General features: G+C 39.8%; 1 protein-coding gene across 2 annotated transcripts in view; it reads left to right on the top strand.

Annotated features, from left to right (window-relative positions):
• The first annotated feature begins 330 nt into the window (after positions 1–330).
• LOC133570836 (receptor-type tyrosine-protein phosphatase gamma-like) overlaps positions 331–19590 on the top strand; it is a 519637-nt gene continuing 500377 nt past the window's right edge. Inside the window, exon 1 of one of the 2 annotated variants that reach the window (XM_061923573.1) lies at positions 331–936. In XM_061923573.1, coding sequence (XP_061779557.1) covers positions 849–936 — 88 coding nt within the window. In that variant the 5' untranslated portion in view covers positions 331–848. Of the gene's footprint in view, positions 937–1733; positions 1807–19590 lie in introns of those variants that run through there. The other variant, XM_061923574.1, reaches the window with a different exon arrangement.

Raw genomic sequence — 19590 nt, 5'->3', positions numbered from 1 at the left:
TGTTGTCTGTCTATCTGTGTTGGCCCTGCGATGAGGTGGCGACTTGTCCAGGGTGTACCCTGTCTTCCGCCCGAATTCAGCTGAAAGGCTCCAGACCCACCCCCCACCCCACCCCACCCCGCGACCCCGAAAGGGACAAGCGGTAGAAAATGGATGGATGACAAATAATGTGTTGTCGTCTGCTTAATGAAACAGTTGTATTCTACTCGAACATTCCGAATGTTCACCAGAGCCATCATTTAAAGTCTTTGGATTGCCGATGAACAAAGTCTTATTAAAAGAACCCGAGCACCGCCTCCTGCTCCTCCCCCGCCCCGCACAGGAAGCTTGTCGGCGGGATGGAGCAGCAGCAGCAGGCTGGTGATGGCCATGCATGACCGCTAGTCCACTTCCTGGATGGAACAACACGACTCGTCCTCGCATTGTGTTGATCTTCTTCACAAGAAAAAAAAACCCCATTATTGGAGGAGCTAGCTGTTCTCCATGGTTCGGAGCGTGCCGTGAAAGACAGCCATTGATCGCCGACTGACCTCTTCCTTGTCCGGGAATGTGTCTCCGAGGAAGCCCGTCGTGGCGTCCAGCTCGGAAGTGTGTCCTCGCCGTCGTTTTATCCCTCCAAGCATCACAAGCTCGGACCAAAGCGGACTATTTTGTAAACTACATTTTATAAAAGACGTCCTCCTTTTTTTCCAGCCTTTCGTTGCCGCGACGTCAACTTCTATTTTTTTTTTTTTTTTTTTTTTTTTTAGACTGGCGCGCTTTGGGCTTCTCTTGTCTTTTCTTAAGCCGAAAGACTGCAAATAAGCAAGAAACTTTGTCCTCTTGTGGCTCTCCATGAGTGTTCAGACATGAAGCGGAGACGAGAAGCCAACTGCTGCTGGATTGTATCCCTAATGTGTCTTTTAACCTTGCACAAACACGGCGCCTGTCATCCTGGTGAGTACACGCTAGCTTGCTTCTTTTTCTCACACATTGTTGGCTTTTTTTTCAAGCAGGGAACATTTTTTTTTAGTTCGTCCTTAAAACGCCTCGAAAGGCGACGTTTGTCGAGGGTGATCATTACTGATCCTCATCCTTCAGCTGCACTATGGCGCAAAAAGAGACGTCACACTAACATTAAATCTGCATTTTTAGCACTCTTTAATCCCTTTTTAAGACCACAACACGACAAAGTCCTGCAACTGTAACATTGTGCTTTCTCTCATTATGACAGCTCTTTTGTAGCTATTGCCGTCGCGTCACTGCTCCTTTTTATTGTATTTTTTTATGGAAGCTAAAGTTTGATTTAATGCGTCATGTGCTGCTTTTAACTTGTCGCTGTGGTTCTAAAACGGAGTAGGGCGCTTTTTCCTCCAGCAAGATGGGACACTTTTTCAACTTCCACCATTGTGCATAGTGGACAGTCCATTAGGTACACCAGCTGACGCTAACCAGGGGTGTCCAAAGTGTGGCTCGGCAACCATTTGTGGCCCACAGATTCCCAGATGCCGATCTAACAAAGGTCTTTGTTATGATCCGCTGCCCGGATCATATTTTCTGTTTACGTTTTCAAGATACTTGTGTTTTTGGTTAGTTTTGGACTCCTTGAGTACCTGTTTTGTACACCTGAGTTTGTTGCCATGGCTGCTTATTATTTTCACCTGCCGCGTTTGTTCCCGACACGCACCTGTTTGTCATCACTGACATTATTATTTAAGCCTGTCCTCCCTGTCATTCGTGCTTGCTTCGTACTGTGACGACCGGGGCGCATGGTGATGCGGGGTTTCGTTCTCCCAGGATACAACGGACTTCGGACACAGCGTGAAGGTAAAAGGAATGATTTATTTACCGGAATAAATTATACTGGAACAAAGAAAAGGGTGCTCATAGCACATAAGGCAAAAACTAAAAGAGCTAGAAGGTAAAAAAGGAGTTTAGCGTGGAAGCTAACAGGTACAGAGCCAGAAGTCGTCAACTGTTGCATAAAAACAAACTACGAAGCAAGAACGAATGACAGGGAGGACAGGCTTAAATAATAATGTCAGTGATGACAAACAGGTGCGTGTCGGGAACAAACGCGGCAGGTGAAAATAATAAGCAGCCATGGCAACAAACTCAGGTGTACAAAACAGGTACTCAAGGAGTCCAAAACTAACCAAAAACACAAGTATCTTGAAAACGTAAACAGAAAATATGATCCGGGCAGCGGATCATAACAGTCTTGCCTCATTCTCCTTCTATGCCACATCAATATGGAATGCACTCCCAACAGGTGTAAAAGAAAGTGCATCTCTATCCTCCTTTAAAATTGCACTAAAAGAACACCTCCCCGGATTGTAAATAATCAAATGTATATACTTGTTCTTATGCTTTCTGAACTCACTATGTTCACTGCTCGCTGTACATATCTTACAAAGTCAGACCTACACTGTTTCAATGTCCATTTCTCAGATGATGCAATTGTTGAGGACTGAAGTGCTGATATCAACCAAACCTACAATGTAAATAATGTAAATAATTCAATGTATATACTCTTATGATTAACTAGTGCAGTGGTTCTTAACCTGGGTTCGATCAAACCCCAGGGGTTCGGTGAGTCGGGCTCAGGGGTTCGGCCGAGGTCAAGACACACCCGACTCATCGTGTAAATAAAAACTTCTCCCTATCGGCGTATTACGGATACGGCAACAGCAAGAAGTCACACTGATTTGCAGGTGTGTAATTTGTTGTGAGTTTATGCACTATTGGTTTTGTTCTTTGAACAAGGTGATGTTCATGCACAGTTCATTTTGTGCACCAGTAATAAAACATGGTCACACTTTAGTATGGGGAACATATTCACCATTAATTAGTTGCTTATTAACATGCAAATTAGTAACATATTGGTTCTTAACTAGTCATTATTAAGGACTTATTAATGCCTTATTCGACATGGCCTTATTATAACTATAACCCTCTAAACCTGGCCCTAACCCTCTAACCCTAACCCTAACCAAATAACTCTAAATTAAGACTTTGTTATTTAGAATATGTTCCCCTAGTGTCCAAAAAACTCTAAATTAAGTCTTTGTTACTTAGAATATGTTCCCCATACTAAAGTGTTACCAAAAACATAACTTTGTGTTGAATTAGAAAAAAAACCATTTTATTTTTCACTAAAGAAGGGTTCGGTGAATGCGCATATGAAACTGGTGGGGTTCGGTATCTCCAACAAGGTTAAGAACCACTGAACTAGTGTGATTACTGTTTTATGCTGATAGTATATATTTGTACCATGAATTGATTTACGTGGACCCCGACTTATACAAGTTGAAAAACTTATTCGGGTGTTACCATTTAGTGGTCAATTGTACGGAATATGTACTGTACTATACAATCTACTAGGGCTGTGAATCTTTGGGTGTCCCACGATTCGATTCAATATCGATTCTTGGGGTCACGATTAGATTCAAAATCGATTTTTATTCATTTCAACACGATTCTCGATTCAAAAACGATTTTTTTTCCCGATTCAAAACGATTCTCTATTCATTCAATACATAGGATTTCAGCAGGATCTACCCCAGTCTGCTGACATGCAAGCAAAGTAGTAGATTTTTGTAAAAAGCTTTTATAATTGTAAAGGACAATGTTTTATCAACTGATTGCAATAATGTAAATTTGTTTTAACTATTAAATGAACCAAAAATATGACTTATTTTATATTTGTGAAAATATTGGACACAGTGTGTTGTCAAGCTTATGAGATGCGATGCAAGTGTAAGCCACTGTGACACTATTGTTCTTTTTTTTTTTTACATTTTTTATAAATGTCTAATGATAATGTCAATGAGGGATTTTTAATCACTGCTATGTTGAAATTGTTACTAATATTGATACTGTTGTTGATAATATTCATTTTTGTTTCACTACTTTTGGTTTGTTCTGTGTCGCGTTTGTGTCTCCTCTCAAGTGTTCCCAGTGTTGCTGGGTTGGGTTTGGTTTTGGAATTGGATTGCATTGTTATAATATTGCTGTGTATTGTTTTGTTGGATTGATTAATTAAAAAAATAAAATAAAATAATAAAAATAAAAAAAATCGCTTTTTTAAAAATGAGAATCGATTCTGAATCGCACAACGTGAGAATCGCGATTCGAATTCGAATCGATTTTTTCCCACACCCCTACAATCTACTAATAAAAGTTTCAATTAATCAATCAAACAGCTCTCTAAAGCTAACCTGACTCTCGCCAGATCCTTGTAGTTCGCTGAGCTCCACACAAGGATCCGGGAATACTCAATAGGAGATGTATTTCAGAAGGCGGGGCCTTGTAAAAAAAAAAATCATTGTATGTGATTGGATAAACCACTTGTCCGTTATCTTGAATGACGTGCTACTCCAACTACTCACATCCAAATCAACCCGTGACACCGATGAGAGCGACGCTGCGAAATCCAAAACAGAACGGCCAACATATTGGATAACAGAACGAAAAGTTCTCTGTTCATCTTTTAAAGAACTAATATTCGATAGATTCGACAAAACAGTTGCAATAGCAGAATCAATGTCAGCACACGACTCCTCGCTATGTGCCGCCATTGTTGTTTTAATCAAACAGTCGCTTCGGCGCTATGTCACATCTATGAAATCCCGCCCGGCGATCCTGATTGGTTCATTATTTTTTGCTATCTGGAAGGAGTTTGCATTCCCCTCATATCCAGATCCTTGTGTGGAGCTCAGCAAACTACAAGGATCTGGCGAGAGTCAGATTACCGTATTTTCCGCACTATAAGGCGCACCTAAAAACCACAAATTTTCTCAAAAGCTGACAGTGCGCCTTATAATCCGGTGCGCCTTATATATGGGTTAATATTAATATTAAGTTTTATAAAGTTTCGGTCTCGCAACTACGGTAAACAGCCGCCATCTTTTTTCCCCATAGAAGAAGAAGAAGCGCGCGGTGCATGCTGGGATATGTGACGTTTCATTTCCATTTGTGTGTTTATGTAAAGACCCCAAAATGGCTCCTATTAAGTGTGTTGTCTGTCTAATTATAAATAATGCAGACGAGGCATGTTAACTGAGTTCTCAACGTTTACTCACAGCGTGCTCATAACCACATTCTAACTGCCAGCATACAACAACGCTTCTCAGGGCTACCGCGCATGCTCGTCACTATCGTTGCATGCTGGGTAGTGTAGTTGTTATATTTGCTAGCTCATAACATCACATTAAGAGACACGCTTACGTGCTTAATTCAATACTCGCCGTCATTCCGGGTGGATTGACAAAAGACCTCCAGCCGCTAGATATTGGTGTCAACAGGGCATTCGAAGCTAGACTGCTAACTGCGTGGGAACAGTGGATGACAGAAGGCGAACACACGTGACGTTCACCAAGACAGGGAGACAGCGCCAGACGACATACGCCACTATCTGCCAGTGGATCGTAAATGCCTGGGCTGATTCAGTCTCATCTGTGGTCCGAGCTTTCAGGAAGGCAGGAATTGTCACTGAACTAATAAACGGCAACGACACTGACTCCATTAATGACGACTTCGACGAGACGGAGTTCCATGTTGGATGCCGTATTCGCTCAACTGTTTAATTCGGACACTGAAGGAGAAGAATTCGAGGGATTTGTGAATGAGCTATAACTTCATAAAGTGAGCTTTACATTTTTATTTAGTGTGTTGTGTTGTGTGACATTAACGTTTGAGCAACGTTGAGTTATTGATATATTGTTATTGCTCTGCACTATTTCACGTGTTACTATATTGTGATTGCACGTTTGATTTACGTAACACGAGTAAATCAGCTGTTTATTCATTTTGGGAGTGAACGGAGTTGTCAGAACGCTGGTTTGTTATCTATTAATAAAGTTTGACTGACCTATCTGACTGTTTTGTTGACATAGGTGCGCCTTATAATCCGGTGCGCCTTATATATGAACAAAGTTTTGAAATATGCCATTCATTGAAGGTGCGCCTTATAAATCCGATGCGCCTTATAGTGCGGAAAATACGGTACTCTAAAGCAGTGTTTTTCAACCTTTTCTGAGCCAAGGCACATTTTTTTCATTGAAAAAATCCCGAGGCACACCGCGAGCTGAAAACATAAAAAAACGAAACTCAGCAGCCGATATTGACAATAATAAGTCGTTCTCGCAATTGTTGGATATGAATTCAAACTAGGACTGGCCGAGATATTGAATATACTCGATACACCGCAGGTTTATCTCTGTGCGATGTAGAAAATGACTATATCGTGATAATCGAATATATGTTCTCACGCAGTTGCTTTTAGCTGCGGGCATTACAGTACCGGCTTTTCTCACACTTTCTTGTCTCTCCTTCTCACAGAAATGTAAAACAAGCCCACCTTGTTACATAAGAGAGAGGTAGCTGCATGGGTAAAGTTAGCAGTGGCAGGTGGTGCAAGCGGAGCCGTGCGAGTGGTAATACAAGAGAGAGAAGGTGCCAATCCGGTAACAAATGGAGGAAGAATAATTAATTCCCAAGAAAAACAGCACGGGGTCCATCGTCTGGCGGTGGTTTTCGGCTTCAAGCGGGAAGATGTTGAACAGACAACCGTAATATGTCAAGTATTCGGCAAAAGCGTTGCTACAATAAGTAGCAGCACTACTATGTTGTACCATAATTTGAAAAGTCACCCGCTAGAGAATGAAGTGCTTAAAACTCTGCATGTCAACATCTCCGACCGGTGCCACACCCAACAAAATGCCGAAGCAACCAGCACTGACCCAAATGAGCCTGGCGTCATCCATTTCCAGATCAACACCATATGAAAAAAATAGTCAACAACAGAAGGAGATAACGTCCGCAGTAACCTACCACATAGCGAAGGACATACACTATTTGAGTTCCTATTATGCAGCTCATTTTTATTTGACAGTTTTTGAAATATCTTGTGTGACATCATGCACAAAAGTGCACTTTATTTGTTTTTAACTATTAAAGTGGTGTTTTGTACCAAAAGTGCACTTTAATTTAGTGTTGTTTTGGTATGTCATCTTAGTGACATCATGCACAAAAGTGCACTAATAGCTTGTTTTCAAATGTCTCTGACAATCTTGCACTTTCTGTTATGAAATGACATGAACGTTTGTGCCACTGCTTAATAACTGTTTAATAAATACAGTTTTGGTAAATTTACTTAGTTGTGATTTCCCTCTCTGCATGAAAGTTTAAAATTACCATATAATAATGCAGTCTGAACAAGAATGTTTTAATGTAGACACAGAATCATCATACTGCTGTGATTATATGCATCAAGTGTTAATTCAAGGCTAAGGCAAAATATCGAGATATATATCGTGTATCGTGACATGGCCTAACAATATCGACATATTAATAAAACTCCATATCGCCCAGCCCTAATTCAAACCATAACCACCCATGCATCACTATAACTCTTGTCTCAAAGTAGGTGTACTGTCACGACCTATCACATCACGCTGTGACGTATTTTGAGTTTTTTGGTGTTTTCCCAGTGTGTAGTGTTTTAGTTCTTGTCTTGTGCTCCTATTTTGGTGTTGTCATGTACGGATGTACTTTGTGGACGCCGTCTGCTCCACACGCTGTAAGTCTTTGCTGTCGTCCAGCATTCTGTTTTTGTTTACTTTGCAGCAGTTTTAGTTTCGTTTTGCATAGTCTAGGCATTAAGCTTCAATGCCTTATCTTAGCGGCACTCGCCTTTTGTTTATTTTTGGTTTAAGCATTAGATACCTTTTTCCCTGCACGTTGCCTCCCGCATATTGTGATCACGACAAACCGTGTTCCCGACATCTACAAAGCAATCAGCTACCTGCTGCCACCTACTGATATGCCGAGCTCTAGACAGTACAGACACTCAACAACGGCACATTATTTGCGAATAATGCTTACTGGTTTGCATAAAATATTTTTAACCCAATTAGGAGAAATTAATATTCGGCGCACCAAACAATATCTCACGGTACACTATTGTTCCGCGGCACAGTGGTTGAAAAACACTGCTCTAAAGGTGTAGTTTTGAGAAAAACAAACACATTTCTCTTGTCAAAGAGTTCTCCAGGAACCCCGTTAAGAAATGTAATGCACTCATTTTTTAATTTTCCCTTGTCGTTGAACGCTGCGTACCTTCCTGTTTGCTATTCAAACACATAAAAGTGGGTGTGGCCTTTTTCGTTGGCCTTTGGGGCAATTAAGATTGAGCCCTTTGAACTCTGCCTGGCAACAAGCAGCCAGCGTGTCAGGTGACCATGACAAGTCATGGAGAGAATTGCTAGAGACCATTAAACATTTTGGTTGCAACCTTTCGAACATATTGCAGAGTTCTTGTTTTTATAGCTGACCAAAATGTCACCGTGTTGATTTGACTTCATCACATTTTATTGTACAATACATAACACAATGATTTTGTTTGTGTAAATGAGGGATGTAATGATAACCGGCATAATGATTAACCGCGGTGAAACTTTCCATGGTTATTATTACTGTTTTAAATAAACATTTGCATAAAACCGTGATTGATAACCAGTGACACTGCTCATTTAATAGAGAACCCGACTAGCGCTGGCTAGCCTAAATGCTAACATGAATTGAAGAGACATTAATTAACTTCTTTCTTCAATAAAAAACAACATTCCCCAATCTAAACTTCTATAAACACATTACTGTCTGAGCAGCTAAGATATGGAATTGTGCACATTAAACCTACAGGCTTTGCTCTCTTAGACAGAGAGATCGGTCGGTACTCGAAGGAATATGACAAAGGAAGTATATTTGTGGGACGTCACAAAAACCGGAAATGACACACCCAACACGTGTTATTTTCTGTAAAAATAGGCCCTAGTGTGTGAATGTTGCCTTTCTATCTGTGTTGGCCCTTGGATGAGGTGGCGACTTGTTCAGGGTGTACCCGCCTTCCGCCCGAATGCATCTCGGATAGACTCTAGCCACTTCGCCACCCTGAGAGGGACAAGTGATAGAAAATGGAAAAAAAACACAAAGCCTTTTAAAAATTAAAACGGAAGAAAATAAACATATTTAAATGCTCAAGTCAGAATCAGCTTTTTTGGCCAAGGTGGTTTAACGCACAAGGAATTGGTAGACTGCTCTCTGTGTTCAATGAAAATAATATGGCTCTTAAGTAGTCAAAACAATATTATTACCTTGTGTGGTGTTCGGGTCTGTGGGACCCGTTTTCATTTTTTATTAAAAGAAAAATGATACAATTAATCAATTTTTTCAAACTGAGACTCACTGACTTTGGCTCATTTTCTGTGAAGAACATATATCAGAATACATATTTAATGACCACACACCATACACCCCCCCCTACACATTTCTATTACATATAAGATGTTTGGGTCCACTGGACCCGAACATAATAGCTAATAGAAGTGTGGAAATTGATGTTCTGTGTACCACACACACACACACACACACACACACACACACACACACACACACACACACACACACACACACACACACACACACACACACACACACACACAGAAGGCCTGGACAGGAGGAGGACAGAGTGTAGGTACACAGAACATCAGAGGGTCAAATGTGCGAGAAAATGAGAGCAGACAGTGTTGACAAACAATGTTGCAACCTTGTGTGGGAACCGCAGGTGCAGAAACACAAAAGAAGAATCCCTGTAGGATGCAGAAACTGGCAGAGAAATTTTCCGTGCAACGTTCATATTGTTGTTACTCAGCTAGCGTTTGTGGGTCTGATGGACCCGTTGCATTTTGTGGCTTTTAATGCTTTTATACTGAACAGATGTTTATTGAGATAAGGTAAACATCTGTTCAGTATTTTAACATAAAAGTGTTTGATTGTGAGGCATTAAAATCCACAAAATGTAACGGGTCCATCAGACCCACAAACTCTGGCTGAGTAACAACAATATGAACATTACACAAGGGTTATCACATGTATTCTGCCCTGGAAGTACTTATTATAGTGTGTGGCTATTTATATATATATATTTAAAAAAAATTTTGGAATTAAACTTGGTTATAAGTGTATAAATACTTTTTGAGCGCATTCTACAGTACCATAATAATTTTGGTGAAAATAACCATAATATAACATTTTCTTCTAAGTCTGAATGTAATACACCAGACAGTAGTGCTGTTATTAAACACATGAGTCGAAATTACTTGAGATTTCTCACGCAGCTTAATACCCACTGTTAGGGGGGGTTTATCCCAATTACCATTTGACCACACCTTTAGGAGACTGACAAGCACATGGTTGTAAAATGTAATCAAGAATGGTAGAAAAACATGGCGGCTATTAGACAAGAGGCTTCTGCAGGGACTTCTCTAATTGACATTAAGTCATTGATCGTTTGTTTAATGATTGTAAAACTTTGAGATTATCTGTATTATGTTTTACAAGGGGTTACGAGCACAATTCTGCAGTCATTTTACACGCCACATGGTTGTAGAACAAGGTTTATTTAGACATTATTTATGAGAAACAACATTTGATCAATGCTGGAAACCAGGTGGCCGTCTTTGTCTACGTCGGAAAACAAATTCTGTCTGGTTCAGCAAGTGTTCCTATTAGCTCCAAAGCTTTCCTATTTAAAATTTTTGATAGTGATCATTTTCTTTTGTAGACAACTTTCAAATCAGCAAAACAGATGAACTTTCTCCAAATAATCAGTAAAAATACAAACAAATGTGTTCATACAATTATTTTGTAATAGTTGAGTCGTCGTATTATGTAACGCTCTGATCACTTCTGATCATCATATAGTGCTTTTTTTACACACCGAAGTGCTTAACATTGAGAGGATACATTGAGATTATTATTATCAGGGGTGTCCCAATCCGATATTGATATTGTTCTGATATCATCAATAAAAGTATGTGATAATATGTGCTGTTTGATATACAGTCTGATACAAGCAGTCCTGCAGCATGTTAACATCTAAATGTCCTCAAATAAGCACACAGGGTTGGTCTTTCCTTTTATTTTAGTCAAGTCATTTACTGTACAAAAGGTAAACATGGTAGGCTATAGGCTACTAGAAACTAACTACACAACAGTTAGGGATGTAACAATAAACGGTATTAATGACAACTGCGGTAATACTGCCGACCATTAGTATTACCTTTTTAAATTGAAAATGATGGAAAAAACTAAATTGATAACTGCACTTTGATAAACTCACAAACTGACTGGCGCCATCTCGCTTGCTTTATGCTAACATGAAAACAAGAGACATTAACATTTTCCCTAATAAGAAATGTCATACCCCAATCCAAATGTATACAAACATATTACCGTCTGAGCAACTAAGGTATTCAATTGTGGACATTGAACCGACAAGCTGTGCTCTCTTAGTACAGAATGTTCATTCTATACTTGGAGGAAAAAAGACAGAGGTGGTTTTACGCTGTGTTCAAGGACCGCTGAACAGAGTAGGACGCCACCACGCTCAATAGAAATAATAAATATTGCTGATATATTTAATTTGTTATGAACTTTTCATTTAAACAAATCCTAAAGTGCTACAGTACAAATCGATATTTAAAACAAACAAAGCTTAGCCATTAAAACAGAAAAAATACTAAGACTAAAACACTATCAGTGAAGCATAAGAAACAATAGTGGGTTTTCTAACAGTGTGTCTGTTTATTTCAGTGTTTGTATAAGTACTTTTTGAGCACATTCAACAATTCACATTGGTACCTGTCTGTGTGTGTGTGTGTGTGTGTGTGTGTGTGTGTGTGTGTGTGTTTTGTTATTGTGCCCTTTTTACCGCATTGCAAATAGACACCACTTGAATTGATGTAGACAAAGTTTAGCTGGCTGACTTTTGCTAAAAAAGTAGTTAAAGTAATTTTTCACACAAACCTCGTTTCACGCTTGTTAGCTAGCTAGCAAAGCATAAGCTTACATTCTTACCGAGGCTGAGACAGCGTGCTCCCTCCAGATGTCCGACATCATGCCTCTGCTTTAAATGCTCGCGTATCACAGATGTACAGCCATAATAACAAGATCCGCTTTGCAAAATGAGCAAGGTATTCATGGTTTTAACAAGAATAGGAGGAATTGTTGTCACACTTTACATGTTATCACTTGCAATGTTTTTGCAGAGTGGCGGTGCTGAACCGCTTCCGCCTGGAAAAACGCAAGTGATGACATCACGACTATTGTCGACAAATATAATTGTCGGTGACAAATATAATTGTCGACATTTGTCGACAATGTCAACTAATCATTGCAGCTAGGGCTGGGCGATATATCGAATATACTTGATATATCGCAGGTTTGTCTCTGTGCGATATAGAAACTGACTATATCGTGAGTATTCGAGTATACGTTCTCACACAGTCGCTTTTATCTGCGGGCATTACACTACAGGCGTTTTTCACTCTTTCTTGTCGCTCCTCACAGAGACATAAAACAAGCGCACCTTCTTACATACGTCACATACTGTCGCGCGTGCAACGTCATACGCCCTCGCGGAGCAGAGAGGTAGCAACACTGTGTCAGGTGGTGCGAGTGATAATACGAGAGAGAGAAGGTGGGAATCTGGTAACAAATGGAGGAAGAATAATTAATTCCAAGAAAAACAGCACGGGGTCCATCGTCTGGCGGTGGTTTGGCTTCAAGCGGGAAGATGTTGAACAGACGACTGTAATATGTCAAGTATTCGGCAAAAGCGTTTCTACAAAAAGTAGCAGCACTACTAATTTGTAGCATCATTTGAAAAGTCACCCGCTAGAGAATGAAGAGTGCTTGAAACTCGCCATGCAAACATCTCGGCCGGTGCCACACCCACAAAATGCACTGACCCAATTGAGCCCGGTGTCTTCCATTTCCAAATCAACACCGTATGAAAAAAATAGTTAAAAACAGGAGATAACATCCGCAGTAACCTACCACATAGCGAAGGACATACACTATTTGATTTCCTATTATGCAGCTCATTTTTATTTGACCGTTTTTGAAATATCTTGTGTGACATCATGCACACAAGTGCACTTTATTTGTTTTAAACTATTGTAGTGGCGTTCTGTACAAAAAGTGTACTTTAATTTAGTGTTGTTTTGATATGTCATCTTAGTGACATCATGCACAAAAGTTCACTAATAGCTTGTTTTAAAATTTCTCTGACAATCTTGCACTTTCTGTTTTGAAATTACATGAATGTTTGTGCCACTGCTTAATAACTGTTTAATAAATACAGTTTTGGTAAATTGGCTTAGTTGTGATTTCCCTCTCTGCATGAAAGTTTAAAATGAGCATATATTAATGCAGTCTGAACAAGAATGTTTTAATGTAGACACATAGAATCATCATACTGGTGTGATTATATGCATCTAGTGTTAATTCAAGGCTAAGGCAAAATATCGAGATATATATCGTGTATCGTGACATGGCCTAAAAATATTGAGATATTAATAAAAGGCAGTTGCAGCCCTATCTAGGTCTGTTCCTTTCAGCCAGAATCGAAACGACTCTCCTGCTGTGGTGAGATCATAGCAAAGTAAAAGCATACACATGAGAAAGTAAACATGAAGTGTGCTCAGAAGACACCTGGACTAACGTGACCCTAAGTGTCACGTTGTGTTGAAAATGGGCTAAAACCAGACAGTGTGTAACTTTTTCCTCAAAAGCACAATTCATTAGCTTTGCTACAAGCTACAACAGCATTTAATCAAGAGCAGCATTAAACACGCATATTGGCTTTCCACTGGCGATGCAGTGGAAAATGAGTGACTGATTGTATTTGTAGTGAACTGGAATAGCCTTGCATTAAAGCCACCCCTTCAATTTATTATTCAGCCATATAATTACAATCCAAAAACGTCTTCCTTGGCTGTTAAATGCACTACTGCATGTGTGTGCATCCCAGATTGATGCTGGTGCTGCTCACCAATGGTCCTGCATATCAGTAACAGTGATGGAACAGAAGAATACTTCTGTCTTAATCACCGCTTCTTTGTGCCCCCAACTTGCCTGCTTCCATGTCTTCAGCCTGCACTTTTTATTGACTTGTAGCCTTACAAGCTGTGAACACAGCCCAGTTATTTCATATTGCATACTTCACTGGACCTCTGACACGCGGCAGAAAGGCAGGCTGACTGGCAGACGAGCAAAAGGTCGTCGGTTGAAAAATCCAGTTTAACTGTGCTCAGCCACTGCGGTGAGCGAGGTATCTCTTTTCATTACCTACATTTTTAGTGTGTGCTTTTTAAAAGAGAATAAATGGTGAATATAATATCTATAATATGTGCACGGCAGAAAGCGATTTGCCCGTCAGTCCTTTGACTGTTTTTCGCTTATTAGATATTCCAAGCGCTTGTCACTGAGGTAATGGTATACGTCTCATTTTATCTGTCAATCAAGGCAATTCACCGTTCTCGTTTGGTTGCCACTTCCCTTGTGCTATTAAAAATTGAGAATAACGCAATGCTAACAGCCTCATTAAAACCATACATCACACTTTGCATGCAGATAGCAGCACTCGTGTGCGTTTACATTGCCCAGTTTTAGCTGCATTTCACTGATGTTCCGCACTTGAGTCCTCTTGGCTTCTTGTGTGCATACATCTGAAAGATTACAGCAGCAGGTAGTTGACGGGAGAGGCTGAAGGGGTTTATTCCAGAGTTTACAAGGATTTTTTCCTGTTTGAACATTGGTGGCAGACTTAACCAAACTCTGCAGCGTTCACACCATGTTTGGTTGTGTTTAAACAAACTCTGGTGCGTTTGCTCTAACAGTGTGGTTCGTTTTGTCAATAATCAAATTCCCGATCTAATATTGATATCATCAAAAAGCAAGTTTGGATATGTGCTTGCATATTAAATATGTGATTTAATATCCGATACAAGCCTGTCCTGCAGCGTGTTTAATCCAGCTGAGTTAACATCTAAGGTCTACACTAAGTCGTTTAACCCCTTAAACAAATAATTATTTAGCCCAAGCTCCGTTTCAGCCACACTAAATCATCATTTAAGGTCCCTCTCCTCGGGACACATTTTTACACAGCTAATTCAGCTGTGTATTTCTTGAATCTCCGGCACTTAGGTTTGTATGGACTCATCAGTCGTTTACAAAGTGAGTTCGGAGAGGAAGTGACGCCAGAAAGACCCCGCCCACACCATATCTCACAAAAGAATACCCCAACGGCGGAGTCAACCCACAACAATAGTTTTATATATATATATATATATATATATATATATATATATATATATATATATATATATATATATATATATATATATATATATATATATATATATATATATATATATATATATATATATATATTTAGATCCCTAGATTAATTGTTGTAATTGTTGTAAAATGTTCTTTATCGCGTTGTCTACTTTCTCATGTCGATTAAAGATTTGATTAATTTAGGATGGCTCAGGTGTGATTCACTACAATAGGGCCCCACAGCACACTGGATTCTAGTTAATTGAAATACCACAACACTGGATATTGTTCAAAGGAGGTCCCCTTGCACACAAAACACAGCAAACCAATGTAAAATGCACAGCAAACTATTTACAATATAGCTCTTTTAATTAACAACTTCACAGTGAAGTAAAGTCATCGACTGGAGAGTTTGGAGCAGATAGATGCTCGGGTGGATTTATTTTAATTTGATTTTTTTTCCCGCCCATGCGTACTAGGTCGTGTTGCACCGGCGGACGGAGGAAGGCGGGGGTCTTAAACGGTGGCATTGTTGTGTGTGGACACGGATAAGGTTAGGTGTGATTTACACTGGATAACCTTATCCGACTTAGTGTAAACGGGGCCTGAATGTCCTCCAATAAGCGCACAAGGTTGGTCTTTTTTTTCTATTTTAGTCAAGTAATTTACAAAAGGTAAACATGGTAGGCTGTAGGCTACTACACGCTAGCAGCTACACAACAACTAAGCACAAAATAGCACACAAGCTAGACATATATAATAATAGTTAGAGCTGGGCCGATAATACGATTTCAATATATATCACGATTGACACATACTCGATATCAATGTAAAATGCGTTCGATAAAATATTAAATTATATTTTTTGGTTGGAATAAATCAGAAATTATGAAGCAAGAGCTGTTTCATGAAGTCACTCGCGCTTTGGGAACCCAGAGAACAGGAAACAGGAAGTGTCACTGAGCAATGGGAGGGAGACATTAACAGCCAATCAGGTAACAGTATCAACTACCGAGTGTTACACCTTTCCTGCTGTTCGGCTCCCAGACCGTAGTCGAGATGAGAGGAGACGTTCTCTCCAGGACTGATGTTTTCGTGGGGGGTAACACCTTTCACTTTACCTCACAATGGGTCTGCTAAGCTCAGCTTTCTTGTCGAATGACCAGGCTGCCGACTCGTGACAATTTAGTCGCTATATTCTTATTTCTGCAGGACACAACCGGCAGTTGCCAATAGTGTTTCAAGTGCATGATACCGCTTGCTTTTTTCACTCTTCCACTTACTCACTGACGTCACTTACCCAACAGTACACACTGCCATTCTTAAAGGAGCACACACACTTATACCCTACTCTCATAACACTAGTGTGTATGCGTTGTCTTTCTGTCTTAGCTGTGGATTCACTGCATGGAGTGAGAAGAGAAACTGTGATATCTTGATATATCAACTCAATAACAGAAGCTTGTCTTTAGTTTTGTTGGTTTTAATGCAGACGTGCGGTAACATCCTGACACTTCCAATGTGTCCGTTTATATTGAGTAGCTTCTCAAACTCGTCTGTGTAGTGTTCAATAGCGTATACATTACTGCCATCTAGTGGCTCAAATCTGCAACTACCTTCAAATCTACTTGAACTATTTTATTACATGAGCCGTGCTCATCTAACCTGGCTACCAAATACCTTCTCCACTGATAAATAGCACCCTCAATAAGTTGGAAATTGTTTCACTATATTTATTGGCAGGGTTAAATAAGTCATAAAAAGTATATCAATAATTATCGATATTGATCAATATAAAAAATGTATATTGGGATATAGTTTTCGGCCATATCGCCCAGCCCTAATTATAATGAAACAATATTGCAGTGTAATACAGCACATTTGTCAATATGAACAAGTGTCCGATATTTATAGTTGCATACATACAACATCTCCAAGGAAGAAGTACATTAGAAAGTATCCACTAACAAATGTGTCCGCATCTTTTAACTTACTGCGTCATGAGCTTAACTTCATGAATTATTGTGGTATTAATTTGGGAAATGAATATGTTGGTGTATGTTTAAAGCACTACTTGTCAAATATTTTCTGTTACGCCTCCCCCTAGGGCAGGGGTCGCGAACCTTTTTGGCGGAGAGAGCCATGAAAGCCAAATATTTTAAAATGTATTTCCGTGAGAGCCATATAATATTTTTTTAACACTGAATACAACTAAATGCCTGCATTTTTAAGTAAGACCAACATCTTTAGAGTATAATAAGTCTCTTATTCGTTTGAAGCTGAAGCTAACCAATAATAAATAAAATACTTCTTACCATTAATGCGACTTCTTGAACAGGTGCGGTAGAAAACGGATGGTTGGATTAAAATGCAAGAGAATGTTTTATATTTTTGAACGTTATTTTTAACACTGATTACCAGCTGAATTATTCATTACTTATCGTGTTAAGCAATCTCAGCCAAGATTTATCTGAGAGCCAGATGCAGTCATCAAAAGAGCCACATCAGACTCTAGAGCCATAGGTTCCCTACCCCTGCCCTAGGGAGAAGAAAATGTTTCGCGCGCCCCCCCCCCCCCACTCTCCACCGTGACTAATTTGTCCATAAAATTGTTATAACTATACCTCTGCATAACATTGTAAGCTTATTAACATTAAAGGAACCAACACACCGGTCTTTCCTCGTCTCCATCCATCCATCCATTTCCTGCCGCTGGTCCCTTTTGGGGTCGCGGGGGGTGCTGGAGCCTATCTCAGCTGCTTCGGGCGGAAGGCGATGTACACACTGGACAAGTTCCTCGTCTCCCACCGTGGTTATTGTGAAGCCAAGTGCTACATACGCTTCATCATAGTCTGGTACGGCAAAAAAAAAGCATGTTCCCCGAGGTCACAAGCGCCCCCCTGGCATTGCACCGCACCCCCCCAGGGTGGGCCCGCCCCACTATTTGAGAAAGACTTGTTTAAAATGAGAAATTACATAAATATTACATGTTATTGTGTGTGTGACAATCATTGGTACTTTAACTTTATTATTATTGTGCCTGTTACTACATTACATATATACTTACATCATGCAGGGTTTCCCATAGATTGCCAAGATGTCTGTGGCAGTGAAGGCGTGGTCACCATGACGTCGTCAAATTTGCATTATTTTCTATAATGATATGATTTTCTTTAAAAGTACATACATTTTAAAAGCAAATCTGTTTTATTAATTAGTATATCTTTTTTATATTATATCGTTTTGCTCTATTTTTAATTGTTGCTGTTTATTGCAAAATAAATAAATGTACTTTGTTGAGAATTTTTCAAGTGTCTAGAGACTTTTAGTGACAGTTTCTTCATTAAAAACAGCGAGCAACAAATCTAGCATTTTTTTCTGGTGTTATTATAGAATGTACTCGTGTTTAGAGACTCTACTTCTGTCCCTCGATGCCCCTGACGAAAAGCGAGCTGCAGCGAGCATGACGTCACACTTGCTTTGCGCTGCTGCTCCAGCGACTTTCTCTCCCTCAAAGCTGCCACTGTCCTCTTCAGATTTGCACATTTTGTAGATCGCTGTCCGTGGGTATATCTGGGATATAATATTGAAGTTACGTCTACATCACAAACATGCTGACTACGTTCCAGACAATTGTACGCGTCTTGTTTACGTTAAAGTTAAAGTACCACTGATAGTCACACACACACTAGGTGTGGTGAAATTACCCTCTGCATTTGACCCATCCCCTTGTTCCACCCCCTGGGAGGTGAGGAGAGCAGTGAGCAGCAGTGGTGGCTGCGCTCGAGAATCATTTTGGTGATTTAACCCCCAATTCCAACCCTTGATGCTGAGTGCCAAGCAGGGAGGTAATGGGTCCCATTTTTATAGTCTTTGGTATGACTCGGCCGGGGTTTGAACTCACGACCTACCGATCTCAGGGCGTACACTCTAACCACAAGGCCACTGAACAGGTCATCACATTATCCTATTTCAGCAGAGCTGTTTTTGTTTATCCAAGTCTTTTTTTGGCGGCTGAGTTTCGATGCATCACTAGTTAATAGTGCGCAAATAATAGGCCATATGTATATATCCATTCGTAGTGTAACAACCAGCTGGTGGTAAGGTTTTATGTTCGTGTGGTTTTGATTTGATATTTATTTTTACCATTAACTCAAACACCGTCCGTGCCTCAATGTGCATTGGTGGAGAATGAGGAAATGTTAGTGTATGTCTGGGGAAGCACGGAGACGAAAGTGTTTGCATGGGAAGTAACATATGTTAGAATTGTTTGAACTGTTATCATATTATGCTCAATAAAAGTTAAAAATAGCAAGCGTGAGACTTTTGACTTCTTATGGAGGCTACAATGCATTATAAATAATTGAATTTGTTTTCATGTAAAAAAAAAAAAAACTATTTTGAAGGTGTGGCGACTATGATTGT

The sequence above is a fragment of the Nerophis lumbriciformis genome, linkage group LG28 (assembly GCF_033978685.3).
Source record: "Nerophis lumbriciformis linkage group LG28, RoL_Nlum_v2.1, whole genome shotgun sequence".
Lineage (NCBI taxonomy): Eukaryota > Metazoa > Chordata > Actinopteri > Syngnathiformes > Syngnathidae > Nerophis > Nerophis lumbriciformis.
The sequence above is the reverse complement of the archived record's forward strand: the minus strand, read 5'-3'. Positions and strand labels throughout refer to the sequence as shown.